We start from the raw sequence: 18,784 nt of genomic DNA, 5'->3' as shown, positions 1-18,784 counted from the left end.
TTGTTTGGCTGGTCACAGGTATTAAAGGTTTTAAAATACGGGTTAAAATTTATTAAATTATAAAGCACAATTTTCTTATAATTTTCTTCGGAGTAGTGTTAGAAATCATGCCATCATGCCATCCCATATATAAAGATATATGCCATCCCATATAAAAGATTCCATATATAAATTAATTTAAACTATTAATAAAAAGATTCATTGCATCGCTTTTATATCAAAGATAAAAACAAGTTTGTGTAATTAAAAAAATAGAACTATGCTACTTTTCAGTACATGTGTTTTACTGACAATATAAGTTTCATTATTTTTTTTGCAGTTAAAAAATATGCATAATTCTGTTTTGATAGTACAATATCAATAAAAAAAGTTTTCAGATAAAACATTAAAAAAGTCTTTAAATCCAAAGTAGATTACATCGACTGACTTGAATAGAGATTAGAGCATTGGTATGTTCATACATTGACTGATGATTTTGGTTTAGAAAGGCAGTTTATTTATTTTAAATTTTTAAACTTTTTAATTATTTTTACAATTAACTATACAACTATCATGATTTTTGACATGAGTTTTTTTAGTTTTTTTGAAAAAAATATTAAAACCAAATTTAAATTGATTTTTATTAAAATTTTCATCTATCTTATAAACTAGATACATGTAAAATAGATATAAGTATATTTATATATAGAGAGAGCAACAAGAATAAGATGTTTAAAAAGTATGAAATATGAAGAGCAATTAAAAAATTTGGATTGACAACATTAGAAAAAGGAAGAGAAAGGAGCAATATAATAGAGTATTATAAAATTAAAAAATGACAATCATAAAGTAAATTGGAGATAAACAACTTATATTCAAAATTAAGAGGTCATAATCAATGGTTGCACAAACAAAATGTTTGTATTTCGGAAGTAAGAATGCATTACTATACTAATAGGATTGTTAATAAATGGAACAATCTAACCTATGACGTTGTTAGCTCTGTTAATTTAAATACTTCTAAAAATAAACTTGAGGAATATGAGAATGGCAATTCTAAATAAAAATTGGATTGTTATTATTTTGTTCCTGTAATTTAATATCATATATTAAATTACAGGAAGTCGCAAATGTCTTAACTACTGTAAATTTTCACACATTTGTGGAATTTGCTGACATTATTATGAAAAGAATTCTTTAGAAATGATTACTTACCCTTTTTTTAAAAAATATTTTTTAAAAAGGTGGATTTAATGTAACTATTATTTGAGCTCATTTATTTTTATAGTTTTAGGAGAAACTTATCTTCATGCCTACATTTAGAAATTAATTCGGATTTTTTGTTTAATAAGCAATCATTTAGCACACAACTAAACACAATTAAACATGCTTTGCATGAGTAATTATTTCAAATTTTTCTCGTAGGCATAGTATGCAATTTTTGGAAATATCGTTATATGCAGGCGCTGTTTTAAGGATGGACCAATTCAGTATAAAATCATCAATATTTTTACCCTTTAATTCCAAAATATATTTTGACAGCATGGTGTCTTTTGAATACTTTTTATTTTTAAAAGATTGCTTATGATTGGCAAAACATTTTTTCCATTCACCCTCTGTTATGCCAATATATTGTTTATCAGGTACATTCTTAGAGGAAACAACACATGTATATACCATATTTTTTGATAAACAACCTCTATTCATTGGACAATTGCATTTTTGTTTACAATTACAAATTTCTGTAGTTTTTTCATTTGGGATTTCTTTTTTGTTTAACAAAGCATTATTGTGACCTTTTATAATTCTTTCCATATTTTTGTGCAACTGTAGCTTACTTTAAATGTATTTTGATTAAAAATTTTATGTAATTTATTATTCATTTCCCGCCTCTAATATTGATGATTTTATACTGAACTGGTCCTTAAAACATAAACTTAAAAACATTACAGCAAACACCTTAGTCATGTAATTTAATTAAAGAAAATTGCTGCTTGATTGCATAAAAAAGATTACTGGTTTCTATTAGCATTCAATAACTGTTAGAACCTAAGCTTAGATTCTAACATTACAAACTTTGAGATTGGAACATATTGGATTAACCACTTGGTCTTGCTAAATTTTTATAACTTTTTGATAATAGAAACCAGTACTCTTTTATGCAATCAAACAGAATTATTGTTAGTTAAGTTATGTAAGGTTTTCACTTTTATGTTTTCACATATATAACTAACAATATTGCTAAAATATATGTTTGCCAAGCTAGGGATTAAAACTGTAGAAAGTGTTCCTCTAATAAGGAAACATTTTCTGAGAGTTATTCAAGTGACCTGTGGAAATTTCAACTTTTATTCTATAAGTGGAGTTACAAATTTTTGATGTAAGGATGTCTGGCAAGAGGTTACAACCATGATAAGTGTCTGGCATCAGTTGGCTTGATTTCTAATACTATTTCAAAAAGAAAAATATAAAAAAATTACGCTTTATAATTTAATAAATGTTAGCCTGTATTTTAAACACCTATGGTACTGTTACCAGCCAAAACCACCATGATCTTAAGTAAATAGTTTGACTATCATTTCTACTTGTGTTAGAAGCATACAATGAAAAGCATTTTAGTTTTTATAAAATAATGTAGGTCTGGCAGCCATGGACGCTTAGTTTATTAGTTTATATACTTTATATAAGTATATGAATGTATTAGTATATAAAATTATAAAACTTTATAAAAGTGTATTAGGACTATTAGTTTGTTAAAATAAAAAAAGTAGATAATAATTTAAAATTATATATTTTACAACCTCAATCCAAAAGACCTAAAACTGAAGAACTAATTTGAACAACAGAAGAACTGAAGTACTATACTGAACAACAGGAGAACTGAAGTGCTAAATAGAACAGCAGAAGAACTGGAGTACTAAACTGAAGAACAAAAGAATTGAAGAACTAAACTGAACAACAGAAGAACTGAATTGAACAAGAGAAGAACTAAAAAACTTATTTGAACAACAGAAGAACTAAATTGAATAAATAAAGAACTAAACTGAAAAACTGAAGAACTGAACTTAACAACCAAACTATCAAACTGACGACTGAATGACTAAATATGATTTCTATCATTCAAACAAGGTTGCGAAATTTGTAAAAAATAAATGATGTTCAAGAATATTATAGATTATACCAAAATAAATTATATTTTATTTTTGCTTTTAAAAGCAAAATTGATTTTACTTTTAATATTCAGTATTTTCATTCAGTCAAAATACTTAAAGCAACATCGATCCAGTCTTATTTTTGCACTAATACTTAAACCAACCTCGATCCAGTCTTATTTTTGCACTAATACTTAAACCAACCTCGATCCAGTCTTATTTTTGCACTAATACTAAAACCAACCTCGATCCAGTTTTATTTTTGCTCTAATAAAGCTCTCTTCTTCCAAATATTTTTGCTGAATGCATTTCAAATAATAAAATCTTAACGAATGGAACAGCTATTTAAAAAAAAAATTATCACCAATTAAAAAAAACATTATAGCATGTAAAGTGTAAATAATTTTTGCAAAAATATTGCTAATACCTTTTTTGATAGCTGATATCTATAATGTCTGTCTGCTATATCCAATTGAAATTTATTATGTTTTGAGATCCTATAAAATTCTTTCCAAGAAAAGATAACCCAACTAAATTAAACATAAGAAAAATAAATTAGTAAAATTTAAATTAGTAAAATCTCCTTGACAACCAACTGTTTCAACTGTTTGTTTCATTTGAAACAAGCAGTTAAAAAAGATGTTTTGGTATTTATAATTCACATGTTTTATTGATACGCAAAAACTTGAAATTTAAAAAAGATGCTTGGTATTCACATGTTTCATTCATACGCAAAAAAGATGTTTTGGCATTTATAATTCACATGTTTCATTTGCAAAAACTTAAAATTAAAAAAAAAAACTAAAATCAAGACATTATCAACACAAAAAAATCAAAAACAAAAAAAACCTGCACAATAATGTGGCTTTGACTAAAAAGCATTCATTTGCTTTTTGTAATTTTACTACTTCACAAACTATATAGTCCTAAAAGTTTAAAGAAAAAATTATTATAAATAATATAGATAACTTATAAAAACTATATACTTAAGAAAGTAATTGACGCACCGATTGGATTGAAATACCACTTTTTTGACACTTCACTTTTCCAAATTTTTATATTCTTTAGAAGAAGAGCTTAATTAAACTCTTCAAAAATAATTTTTAAGCCCTATTAATAGTTTAAGCCCTTCGAACTTACAATTTTTAAGCCCTATTAATAGTTTAAGCCCTTCAAACTTACAATTTTTAAGCCCTATTAATAGTTTAAGTCCTTCGAACTTACAATTAAGTTCTACATCTAAAGAATGTAAAAATGTAGAAAAGTGAATAAGTCAAAAAGTGTTGTTTATTCTCTTCTTCCAATTGGTAGTTATATGATCAAGGCAGAAATAATTCAAAATAATTTATAAATTAAAAATATGTATGAAAATCATAAAAATCTGTTAATAAAATAATTTTTTTTTAAATCTTAAAGCAGTTAAAAAACAATTTATAAAAATCTTTTTTTACAAAATTTTATTTAAAAAAGGTAAAACTTTAAAGAACTTATTTATTGGAAATTTCTAGAAACATTAGTACAACAAGAGGATTTCTTTCACAAAAGTCATCTTAATAGCAGAATGTTAACTAGACTGATAAAGTTATTTTAAAGCTATCATATTGTTTTATGGTTGTAAATGTGCAAGTTATTATGGTTGCAACCATAAACAGTAAAAACCAACAACAAAAAGTTGCAGTTACAAGACTGATGGCTAAATTAATTAAATAAAAAGTTCTTTAAACATAAAAAAACAACAAAAAAGTTCATAAAAAACCTTCCATCTTTTGAAAAACGCATATTTAATTTTTGAATTGTAGTAAGATTTGGCATGTCTTTCTTTATTAGTCTTGTATTTGTGGTACAGGTGTTTCTAAAAAGCAATATTGTTATTTGTTGTGTGTTGTATTAATTGAAAGTAAATTAAAGCCGACAACAACAACAACAACAATAACAAAAATAACAACAACAAAAATTTTAACTCTTTTTTTTTAACAAAGTAATCTTAAATATACTTAAAACATTAATTTTTCTTACTTTTAATAAAAATTAAAAATAAAAAGTTTATTTAAAGTACTATTATTTTAGGGGTCGTGCATAAAGTGTACCCAGGTATGGGGAGGAAGAGTTACCCAAAAACGTACAAATGGTACATGGCACAAGGGTAGGTGTTTAAAACAGCAAGTACGTATGAGGTTGACTATCTCTCTTCTAAAACTTGATTTCTTTTTTTATTTACAAAAGTATTGAATTGAAGGCAAATCTGTAGAGGATTACCTTTTTTCATGTTACTTAAGATTTGAATTTTTATTGTCCAAATTTGAAATTTTTTACTAAACTTAAATCATATAGTATAAAAAATCCAGCTTTAATATATATATATATATATATATATATATATATATATATATATTTATATATATATAGATATATATATATATATATATATATATATATATATATATATATATATATATATATATATATATATATGTATAGTTCTATAGATTGTAGCATTTGGGAGTACAGAAGGAAAAAAATGATTTTTATGCCAACAAATACATCACTTTTAATTACTTTTGACTTTCGTCATTTGCATGTTGTCAGAAAGTTAAAACCATTAATTTAATTACAAATTAATCGTTTTTTAAAAAAACTGCAAAAACGCAAATTCAATAGACCAGAATGTTTTTAAAAACATTTAGAATGTTTTTAAAACACTCTAAATGTTTTTAATAATTTAAACAACGTTTTTATTTTTATTTTTTTTAATAAAATGTTTTTATTTTTTTTTTTTTACAGTAAATCATGCATGGAGTGTTGCTACATCGACTATCTTATAGCCTGACTTGCAACAAAGTGCTGCTACATCAACTGACAAATAGCCTGACTCACAACGGAGTGCTGCTACATCGACTGACAAATAGCCTGACTCGCAAAGGAGTGTTGCTACATCGACTATCTTATAGCCTGACTCGCAAGGGAGTGCTGCTACATCGACTGAGGATTTAGTTGGGGCAGGCAGTCAATCCAGTAATAAAAAAAAAAATTTCGGTCTTGCATTTTAATTTTTACTTTTTGTCAACAAAATACGGAAAAACTTTCTGACAACCAGTTAAGGGTTGTATATATATATATATATATATATATATATATATATATATATATATATATATATATATATATATATATATATATATATATATAAATTAGTAGTAAATCGATTATCAATTTTTTCATTTCACAGCATTTTATTAACAAGTAAATCAGAAAAAAAAATTCAATGTTTTAGTGATTGGGGTTATGGTTTGACACAAGCCAATATAATTTCTATTGTTCAAAACTATTTGGAAAACATAAAACAAGAGCATTTATTCAAAAATGGAAAACCTTCATTACAGTGGTGGTATGATTTTAAAGAGAAATGAAAACATGATGTAGCATTATGCAGAGCAGATAACATTGCATCAAACCGAGTGTCATTTTGTACTTCCAATATAATTGAAAAATATTTTAACAATTACAAGAAACAATACAGTGATTTCAAAATTGATAACTTGTAAGCTTCGCACATTTGGGCTTCAATGCATCAGGCTTCTACTTACCTCATTTTGTTGCTAATAAATCAAAAAAATACTTATATTAATCATGATCTAGAAATGGTCTAACTGGCCTATACACTGGTACATACAAAATCAGATTTAGGATTGATGGAGAAGTCGCAATTTCTTGAATGGTTGGAACGGCTATTTATACAAGCAGTCAAAGCGATTAAAGGCAAACACACTCTTGTATCACAGCACTCATATGTCATTAAAAGTTATTGAAATATGTAAAGAAAACAATGCCTGATTGATGTGCCTACCAGCTCATTCAAGTCATACTTTGCGGTCACTGGACATTAGAATATATAGTCATATTAAACTTACCTGGAAAAACATATTAAAATAATATTATGAAATACCAAAATGCAAAAATGTTGATAAAGCTAAATTTCCAAGTTTATTATTCATTTTATAAGGAAGTGGCAAGTACTTCAACAGAACACAAGCAGTCAATGTGTTTGAAAAAACAGGGTTATTTCCTTTTAATAATTCTAATACTGACTGATCAAAATTGAAAATAACAGAAATATTTGAAAATAGCACATGAGCTAGCATCACAATCAGTATGGACTATTTCATCGGCTGCACAGTGTTCATCAATTTCATCAACACCAATGTCAAATATTTCAGTTGAATATTATAACAAAACACACTTCAATTGATTAAAAATTGGTTAAAAATCCACAATGAAAACATTTCTGCAACAAATTAATGCAACACTCTAATAAACATATCCACAAATCTAAAAAAAACAACGTAAGAATTGAAGGAGAAGCTTTAACTGGAGACAAAACTTTGCAGCCAACTCCAACCATTATCACATTGTCGTAATGTTGCTTCTCTTTCTCTTTTCTACAAACACTATAATGGGCACTGCTCTAATGAGCTAGCATCTCTTGTGCCATCTACTAAAATTCATTCTCATGAATTGTCATTCAATTAAGTCTTATTTTACTGTGACTGTTCTAAAGTGCTCCAAAATCTCTTATTCATCTAGTTTTTTTCCTCAAACATTAGTTCTTTAGAATTCGCTTCCTTCATCTTGCTTTCTATAAGCATATAATGTAAACTACGTAGACAGTAAAAACTACTTCAATGTAAAAAGTGCAAAGCACATTTTTATGATATAATGGTTCAATGTGAAAACAATTGGTGTCAATTGTGGTTTTGCAACCACATATGCACTACAAAACAATGTCAAAAAGTCACTGAGTTTTTCTGCACTGAGTTTTTCTGCACTAAAAAGTGTAGATGAAAAAGCAGTCCCAATATTGAGTAATTTAAAAATATTGAGTAATATTGAGTAATATTGAGTAATATTGAGTAATATTGAGTAATATTGAGTAATATTGAGTAATATTGAGTAATATTGAGTAATATTTTTTTGAGTAATAGATATATTTTTCTTTTTATTAGTTTTCATATATGAATTGGTTTTCTCCTCTATTTTAATTGTTTTCTCATTGATTGTAACAGTGACTGACTTTAGTTCAAGAAAATATAAATCTGGTCAAAAATTGTTTCTTTTAAATTAATTTTAAGTAATAAATATTATATAAAACTTTTTTTTAATATATTATTATAGAAAACAAAGTCTTCTATCTATTAAAAAAAAAAAATCATAAAAAAAAAATTAGTTTTCAATAAAATAAAAGGTTTTCCATCAAAAATAAATTAAACTTTCTGAATCTTGAATGAAATTTGGCTAATTTACCCTATATACAGTTACAATATAGCAAATGCCTGTCGAACTTTAGCTAATATGAAATATTAGTTTAAGTTAAGGCGATTTTTTTTTATTCAATGCTAAAATATCTGCATTAAATTTACACCATTATACTAATGTTTCAACGAAAGAAGTTACAGATTGTATTCACACAGTACAGTCAAAAGATAACATTCAAAAAGGTTTAGCGACACAATGACTTCCTTATTATTTGGTAATAAAATTGAGCCTAAGGTAGGGTTCCTTTATTTATAAGTTCATTAAACTATAATATAATTGCTCTTTAAACGGTTTTATCATAACTTACTTTTTAACAGTGTTTTTATATCATTATTTTATATACATACATATATATATATATATATATATATATATATATATATATATATATATATATACATATATATTTATATATATATGTATGTATGTATATATATATATTAGGGATATGACTTTTTTGCAACCTACTAGGCCTGTATCGTAATTCAATGAACTTTTATGAAAAAAGAACGAATAGATGTTTCATTTTGACATATTTTGAAAAAAGGTCACCCCAAAACCAAAAAATCGAATTTTCAATAGGTACACTTTCGTACAGTAAATGAATATTAAAGGCTGAAGATGTTGTAAGAGTCATACTCCTGTTGTTATTTTATTTATTTATGCAACATGTACTGTGATATAACAAAAAACATTATGTGATATATAATTATACAAGTATTACAAAATTAACAGTATCAAAGCGTCTAGTACAACAATATACATAACTGTCTGTGTCTATAGGCCTACTGTGTTTAGTACATGGGTCACATGATGCTCACGTCTCATAAAGAGTCTAGCGCTTATTACTTAGAATGAATCGAAGTTGCAGTTTGTCTTTCTTTCTGCAGGAAGCATACAGGTCTTGCATCACCTTGATTGCACGTTCAGCTATCTGATTACTTCGTGGTATGTCGATGACGGATGGCTCTTTCTTCCAGTGATTTTTGAATGACTGCAATGCCTTTTTGTAAGGCTTCAATACATCAGATAAATTCTTGAAGTCATTGTCATTGTACTTTTGACTACTAAACCAATGTTCTGCCCACTCATATGAAATGAACCTGCAAACCTTCTCCAAATTCTTTCTCGCTTCAGGCATAAGAATGAACGCCAGAATGGCGAGAATGGCTCTTGAGTTCCATCTGGCATTGCTCATATTAGGAATGTTCTGAAAGTGAATCAGAGGGAAGTTTCTTTGTTCTTCATAGAACCTAAACACTCTTGTTAAATGGTACAAAAACTTCATATCGTCTCTCCACCCTGATTTATCAAGAATTTCTACAGTTCCATTCACAAACTTATCCTTCAGTTCATCATACTTATTCAACAGTTCAGACACAAATGGGTATTCAATGTTTGGAGATTTGGTATCACCCCCAAGTTCTTCGTCCATCACCAGACGGAGAATCCTGTCTAGTACGTGATGCTGACAACCGATAAATTGTGGTATTGTGACACCCTTTAATTTAAACATACGTTGCAACTTCACAACAACTCCATTTCTCTTCCCAGTATTGACGTTTGTTGTATCAGTAATGATCATCTTAATTGAATTCCACAAATTGTATTCATCAATAAGTTTGGCAATTTTTTCAGCAACAGTTTCAGCTTTGCCATCTTTTAAACGCAGTGCATCAAGTTTCACGTCAGTTCTTTCATTCTGAAGTACAACTACCTGATATTCCTTATCATCTATTCGTTTGCCGTCAAAGTGTAAGGACCACTGTTCCATTTTAAGTTGTTGTATCATTTCTTTTTTTAATTTACCTGCCTCTTTGAATATGGACTTGTAAATTGCTGATTGACTTGGAGTTGGAATATCAATACCTTGTTGTGATAATACATTGCATATTTTAGCAGCTTTCTTTGTGGAAACTCCACTTGATGTAACCATACTTACAGCAAATTTACTTTTGTAGTGCTTTCTAGTTTTTTTCTGAGTGTCCTCATCATCGTCTTTATCACCGTCGTCGTCTTCATCATCTTCACTCTTACTTTTGCAGTTTTCAGATTCAGTACCACTGTCTGTGGTAGACAGGACTTGTGATGTGGAAGGTATTGCTGTTCCAGACTGGACTTTCCTTCTCTTGGAAGGGTGAATGGTTTCTTTACTTGCCACTTGTCCTGTTGAGTACCCCACCTGTCCTTTACTTTCTTTTTGTAGGTGGTATAGACGTTTATCTTCCGAGGATAACCACTGGCCATTCGCTTTCGTGATGTCAAATAATGCATTGAGAACATCATATTTTCCACGCTTGACACATTCATCATAGACCTTCAGCACCTTCATAAGCTTTGCTCTTATCACTTGATCAGACACACGTGGAAAATTCAGTTTATTGTCCCACAAATTTGTAATTTCCTTAGAAATTTGGTCTATTCGTTCTTTTCTTCCTTTAACATATGCTCCGAGAAACTGGTATCTTCCTACGATCTGCAAATGAAGTGGTATTCTGGATTTTTCATCGAGTGAATGTTCTTCTACAGCCACGCTTCCTCTTCTTCTGTGTGACTCTTGAAATCTCACCAAATTTTTAGTCCGAGTCTTCTTGTTCTTTGTTACTGTGGTATGACTTTTCTTGTGAGACATCATATAATATTGTTACGACTTTACGGATAGCTGAGCGTAAATATCCGTTTAATAAAGTCGTTTAATTAATAAAATACTTTAACTGTATAGTAATCCAATTATAGTTCGATAATCCAGTCAATGTTGATAACAGTTCGATAATCCAGTCCGTATCCTAACGATAATGCTACAACTACTTATACTTCGTACACTTACAGCGTCTTTAGTTCGCTACAGTAGTTCCTTATTAGCTCAGTTACACGCAGAGTACTTCATAGAACTATTCACATTATCAACACTGAGCTCTGACAGCAGCTCGCTTATATAATTATTTAGAGCTTCCAGAATGTTCTACTAAGTTCTATAATCTTCTACAGTCTGTAACAGTCGTCTATATCACCGTGGTAACACAATGACGTCATCACATAACAATTCCAAGTATTTGCCGGCACACGGCCGTTTCGTTGCCATGGTAACGTGTGGCGTTATATTTATAAATTCATAACAAAATAATGAAATAAATAGAATTAAGCTGAGAATTAAGCTTAAGATTAAAACATCGGTCAAAAATGAATGTATAAAAATGGTAAATCAAATTTTTATTTTGGGGGTGACCTCTTTTTGTTGCAGAAAGCTATTTGGGCCTTTTTTCATGATTTTAGGTAAAAGTTCATCGATTTATGATACAGGAAACATTTTATTTGAAAAAAAATTAAAAAGTCATATCCCTAATATATATATATATATATATATATATATATATATATATATATATATATATATATATATATATATTTATATATTTATATATATATATATATATATACATATATATATATATATATATATATATATATATATATATATATATATATATATATATATATATGTATGTATATATATATTTATATATATACATATTAGGGAGTGTCATTTTTCAACTATTTTTCAAATAAAATCCCAACCACATTAGTTGACCGGTTAGATAAAAATGATTAAACAATGAAAAAAAATTTTATATAAATAACTAACAAATATATATGTATACATATAAATATATATATATATATATATATATATATATATATATATATATATATATATATATATATTTATATATATATATATATATACATATATATACATACATATATATATACATATATATATATACATATATATATACATATATATATATATATACATATATATATATATATATATATATATATATATATATATGTATATATATATATATATATGTATATATATGTATATATATATATGTATATATATGTATGTATATATATGTATATATATATATATATATATATATATATATATATATATATATATATATATATATAATTCCCCCTCAAGACAAAAGTTGTCAAGAAATTATACTTCAAAAAAGAAAAAATTGGATGTTTTCAGGGTGTTTGAGGGCAATATAAATGAAAAGGTTATTTAGTTTATTTTTAGTCATTTGTTATCTAAATTTTCATTTTAAAAGCGTATGTTGTCATGTTTTTTTACATGTTCTCAGTTAAAAAAATATTTAAGAAAGGAAAAAAATGAAAAATTTATGTTACACAAAAATGTTATGAAATTAGAAAATTACATATTTTTATACTTAAAGTTCATTCAGATGGAAAGCTGGAGAAATTGAGCCCATTTTACAAGTTTTTATTAAAATCTGGGTTTTCATGTAACCGGTTTTGGCAATGGGATAAGAGTCTTGTGCCTCCTCACCCTCACCCATATATCTGCTAGTCATCTTCATTTTCGTATTTTTGCACAAACTATTGCCTAATTCTAATTGCTCGTTCAGAATGATCATTGATAACAATTAATATTTTGGCAAAGTTTTCAAAATTCTTAAACATGGATTGGGTGTGCCAATATTGGGGTGGATGTGATAACCACTCTCTCACTCTCTGATCATTCAATCCTATCAATGAAAAAATTAGATAAGTAAATTCATCAACCAAAAAAGAGAGGATCGGTATCTTCATACTATTTATAAAAATAATTGTATCTATTCTATCATTGCTTGTATGTATTAAAGTTTCAGCATTTGGAAGGAAAGCAAAGCATCAGCAATGGCTGCTTTTTTATCCATAGAAACATTTTTATTGAAAAGTGATAAGAGAACAGTTGTCGAACCAAGATATTATGTATGTTTATAAAGAGATGCTAACACAGCATCAACTGTTACATTTACAAGTAACTTTTTTTTTTTTGCACTAAAGTCAGTTGCTTGCACAAAAGGTAAAGGTACTAGTTAGCTGAGCAAACTCCCTTCAGACATTCCTCATTTTTAATTTTTTAGCAATATAGGTCTCACAATAATCCAAAGTTTGTATTGCAGCTTCCTTCAAATCTGTTCCAATCGAAAAAAAATAATGTTATTTTTGTTGTGTTCAAATTTAGGGTACCCAAACATATGTTTAAACTTTAGGAATCAGGGGTTTTCAGGCCCTACACTATTGTCTTTTATAACTGCTTTGCATATTTACTTTGCATTTTGCGATATTCTCCACAATCTTTAGGAATTGTGTGAGTTCCTTTTTGTAAGACATTAGATATCATTCTTTGTAGCTATGATTGATACATTTCCATCAAAAATATTCTTGGGACTTTTGCAGTAATGTTACAATCATCTGCTTTTCTATGATGCTAAACTTCGGGTTTAAATTCTGAATCAAAAGTCTAGGTCTGAGGTAGCGCCAATCATAGAAGGTTTGCCTTGTAGCTTTGTCCTCTTCATTATACCTTCAGAAACCTAAAATTTGTTTTAACATAGTGTATATGCATATTATAAAAATGATGTATATTAAATAGTAAATTTTAATTAAAAAAAATGTTAAAATAACCCACTAAAAACAACAAAAAATCTTTTTAATGAATTTTCTGTCTCAGCCCTTCCTGTTCTTCCAAAAAAGTTAAATACTTGTGATTATCTTTATCAGAGTGCTTTTTAACCTTCATACATACATTACATACATACATTACATACATACAATACATACATACATTACATACATACATTACATACATACATTACATACATACATTACATACATACATTACATACATTACATACATTACATACATTACATACATTACATACATACATTACATACATACATTACATACATACATTAAATACATACATTACATACATACATTACATACATACATTACATACATACATTACATACATACATTACATACATACATTACATACATACATTACATACATACATTACATACATACATTACATACATACATTACATACATACATTACATACATACATTACATACATACATTACATACATACATTACATACATCATACATACATACATTACATACATACATTACATACATACATTACATACATACATTACATACATACATTACATACATACATTACATACATACATTACATACATACATTACATACATACATTACATACATACATTACATACATACACTACATACATACATTACATACATACATTACATACATACATTACATACATACATTACATACATACATTACATACATACATTACATACATACATTACATACTTACATTACATACATACATTACATACATACATTACATACATACATTACATACATACATTACATACATACATTACATACATACATTACATACATACATTACATACATACATTACATACATACATTACATACATACATTACATACATACATTACATACATACATTACATACATACATTACATACATACATTACATACATACATTACATACATACATTACATACATACATTACATACATACATTACATACATACATTACATACATACATTACATACATACATTACATACATACATTACATACATACATTACATACATACATTACATACATACATTACATACATACATTACATACATACATTACATACATACATTACATACATACATTACATACATACACTACATACATACATTACATACATACATTACATACATACATTACATACATACATTACATACATACATTACATACATACATTACATACATACATTACATACTTACATTACATACATACATTACATACATACATTACATACATACATTACATACATACATTACATACATACATTACATACATACATTACATACATACATTACATACATACATACATTACATACATACATTACATACATACATTACATACATACATACACACAAACATCATACATCCATACATACATACATACATACATGCATACATACATACATACATACATACATACATACATACATACATACATACATACATACATACATACATACATACATACATACATACATACATACATACATACATACATACATTTAAACATTGAATATTAAAAATGTTAAATAAATCAATAATATTTATTATGCAGAATTGCAATTTAAACATTAAATATTGAAAATGTTAAAAAAATTTTAAAAATTACTTTTTTTAAACCCAGCAAACATTTTCTTTTTATACAATATTCAAAGTGCGACAATGCTATGTGTGTATTTCTATTCCTATATAAAATTTTTTATAAATGTACAAAAACATGAAATGTTAAAAATATTGTATTGAATTTCTTGATTTATAAAAAAAATCATAAATTATTAAAAATATCATAAAATTATAAAAAAAGATCTTAAACAGAAACTTTAAAATTTCATTAATGTACAGGCTAAGCATACATGCAACTAAAGAGATAAAGGGATGAGAGCGGGATACGTAAAGAGTAAGAAATACTTTAAATTAGTAGTTCTTAACTTTCATAGCCATGGACTACTTTTGAAAGTTTACCAATCTGACAGACCCTTTCAAACTAAATTGCAAATGTTTAGAAAATAAAAAAAAACTATTTAAAAAAAAATCTTTATTTATTAATATGGACATTGCTTGTTTAACAAGGAGAGGGTAAGCTTGTCCTCAACTACACCGAAAATCACAAATATATTTTGCAAGTTGAGCATGGTATTGCCAGGGACATGATGGGGATCAAATTCACAACTTTTCACTTATGAAGCAAGCGCACTGCCACTACACTACAACTACATTAATTATACTGCATGTCTCCTGATTAAGGCTTTCAGGGCATAAGTACCCTTCAAAAAAAAAGAGATGATCTGAGATTCCTTTTGTACTTCTTAATTTAAACTTCTTGCTGATTACACTTTACTGAAAAACAACAGTTCTCCCAACATAAAAAAAACTCGCAGTAACACCTACATCCACTCTCATTTTCCAAAGTAGAAGCTTAACAAAAAAAGTTTTTAGTTTTTCAGTTGCATCCACAATAGTAGCAGCACAACCCTGAAGAAACAGGTTTACATCATTCAAATAACTCAAAATGTCAGCTAAGTAAGCTAGTTCTGTCAAAAAGTTTTCAGAACTTGAAAGAATGGGATTTCTTCATCTTTCAGAAATATCAAGGCATAAATATCTAGACATAACTTAAACAAGCGCTTCAAAACTTGTCCTCTTGAAAATCAGCAAACTTCTGTATAATACAGCAGTATTTACAGGAGTATTAAGTGAGTTGCAAAACAGAACCTTTTTTTTCATACTTTGTGTTTTTAGACGTACATAATGTACAAACACTATGAGTTGGCTACACTGTTAAACATCTGTGCTCTCATCCAGTTGCATGCTGAATAGAAATAGTGAAGAATTCAGTTTAATAATGACCTGCTGTAAAATGTTGGAAGACATTTCAACAATTCTAGAAGGAATCAAGTCAAAAAGTTATAATATAGCTGGAGTGAAAGCAAAGTAAAAATATGTAATTTTTTAAAGAACAGTCTGTGTAGTAACTTAATTTTCAATCAAATATTGCGAAACTATCATATTCCTTATCTTACCAATCACATTTTCCAATTTTAAAAAAAACTATCCAATGGTACTGTTACAAAACGTCATAGGCAATCAAAGCAATGTAAATAAAAGATGGAAGTTTTAGAAAAACTTGTAAACAATATTTAGAGTTTATTTTTGTTTTTTCATGTTGTGTTTTTGATTACAAAAATACACTTTAGTTATTTATTTTTATATTAAACTGCATTTATCTTGCTATCAACTATTATTTGCTTATGATAGAAAGAAGACTAATGGGACAGTAGTTAGACGAATCAGATTGCTCTCCAGAATTTTTGAAGATAGGGATAACAGATGCCGCTTTCCAGCAGGCTGGAAAACAAAACTCTGATAAGCACTTGATGAATAGTTTTGAAAGTATAGACGACAGCTCCGGAGAACACTTCTGCAAGACTATAACAGGTATGTTGTCCGGGCCACAAGCTGTAGAAGAGTCTAAGCAGGAAATCACTTTAGATACAGAAGGTTGAGTGATACGAATGTCAAGTAATGGATCAACTTGTTTGTTGGCAATATCAGGTAGAACGCAACTAGTGGAATCAAGAGATGATATTGACGAAAAGTTTTTAGCAAACAATTCAGCTTTGTCTTTAGGTGAGGCGACAAAGCCTGAACCATACAATAGAGGTGGAATTAAAGATTTGCCCTTATTATTAATACTATTAAAGATTGGCAATCGCAGCAGTACAGTATGAGGAAAACCATGGAGGAGAGTAAAGCTTAACCTGGAATCATCAAGAGGGAACAAAAGATTCCATGCCAGCCTGAATCCACGAAGTTATGTAAGAAGCACATTTGTCAGCAGGAAGACAAAAGATTTCTATCCAAGAGCCATTACGAAGAAAATCACGGAATGAGTCCCAGTCAGCTTTAAGGTAGTTGTAAGAGGTACGATGATAGGGGGATTCAGGTGATGAAGAAGGATGAGATATTAGTTTTAGAGAGATCATACTGTGGTCAGAAGCACAGAAGCACCTAAGGGTGAATGTGGAGAAACTGAGTACTGATTAGGATCAGAAACAAAACATAAGACAAGTAGAGAAGGTAAATGATTCGGGTTTTCTGGAAAGCTAGTTGGAAAGTTGACTATTTGAGTTAGGGATTGAGAAAGGCAAAAGTTGTGGGCTTTAAAGCCTGCAGAGTCACTGACACTAGAGCCAAGCCATTCAGTGTGGTGAACACTAAAGTCACCGACAGCAACAATATTAGCTGATGGATAAAGAGAGAGGGCTTGGTCAATATGATCAGAAATAATATCAAAAAGAGTGCAGTCTTGAGATGAAGGAGAGCAATATAGAAGAAAGAGAAAGGCAATAGAGTGAAGTGGTGCTAAACGAAAGCACGTAAAAGAACAGTCTGTGGATTCAAACCTAGTTTCACGAAAAATGGGTGAATTCTTACGAGTGTAAATGCCCAGGCCAAGCATGTGACTATTGGAGTCTTTACGAATTAGAGGAAGATAACCATCAACACTAAGATCGCAAGATGAGACAGCTGAACTCAAATTAGTCTCACAAAGAGCAAGTGGGTCTGGTGAACTTTGCAAGAGATAAGACTCAACAGAAGAAAAGTTAATTCGAAGACCACGAATATTAGTGAATGATAGGTTTAGAGAACTTGGTGATGATGATGGTTTTTTGTGTTTTATAGTTTTTGGTACTTTATTAATTTTTAATTTTTTGAAGAACTTGACTCAAAGCATAGATAGTACTCAGAACACTGTTTAATAGCCCAAGCAATTGCCAGTGTAGCAATTGCCAAGCAATTGCCAATTTAACCCAGTAACACCTGCCCCATGTC

The 18,784-nt window shown here is 28.2% G+C and overlaps 1 protein-coding gene across 4 annotated transcripts in view; it reads right to left on the bottom strand.

The window, feature by feature from the left end:
- LOC124808428 (protein SFI1 homolog) overlaps window positions 1-18,784 on the bottom strand; it is an 81,773-nt gene that overhangs the window by 23,376 nt on the left and 39,613 nt on the right. For 3 of the 4 annotated variants that reach the window (XM_065794031.1, XM_065794032.1, XM_065794034.1), the window contains 5 exons: window positions 15,561-15,636; window positions 4,888-4,983; window positions 3,981-4,057; window positions 3,559-3,661; window positions 3,376-3,472 (listed from right to left, as the gene is read on the bottom strand). In XM_065794031.1, coding sequence (XP_065650103.1) covers window positions 3,376-3,472; window positions 3,559-3,661; window positions 3,981-4,057; window positions 4,888-4,983; window positions 15,561-15,636 — 449 coding nt within the window. The remainder of the gene's footprint in view (window positions 1-3,375; window positions 3,473-3,558; window positions 3,662-3,980; window positions 4,058-4,887; window positions 4,984-15,560; window positions 15,637-18,784) is intronic. The other variant, XM_065794033.1, reaches the window with a different exon arrangement.

This window comes from Hydra vulgaris, chromosome 03, assembly GCF_038396675.1.
Source record: "Hydra vulgaris chromosome 03, alternate assembly HydraT2T_AEP".
Classification (NCBI taxonomy): Eukaryota; Metazoa; Cnidaria; class Hydrozoa; order Anthoathecata; family Hydridae; genus Hydra; species Hydra vulgaris.
Note: the sequence above shows the minus strand (reverse complement) of the source record. Positions and strands in the feature narration are given on the sequence as shown.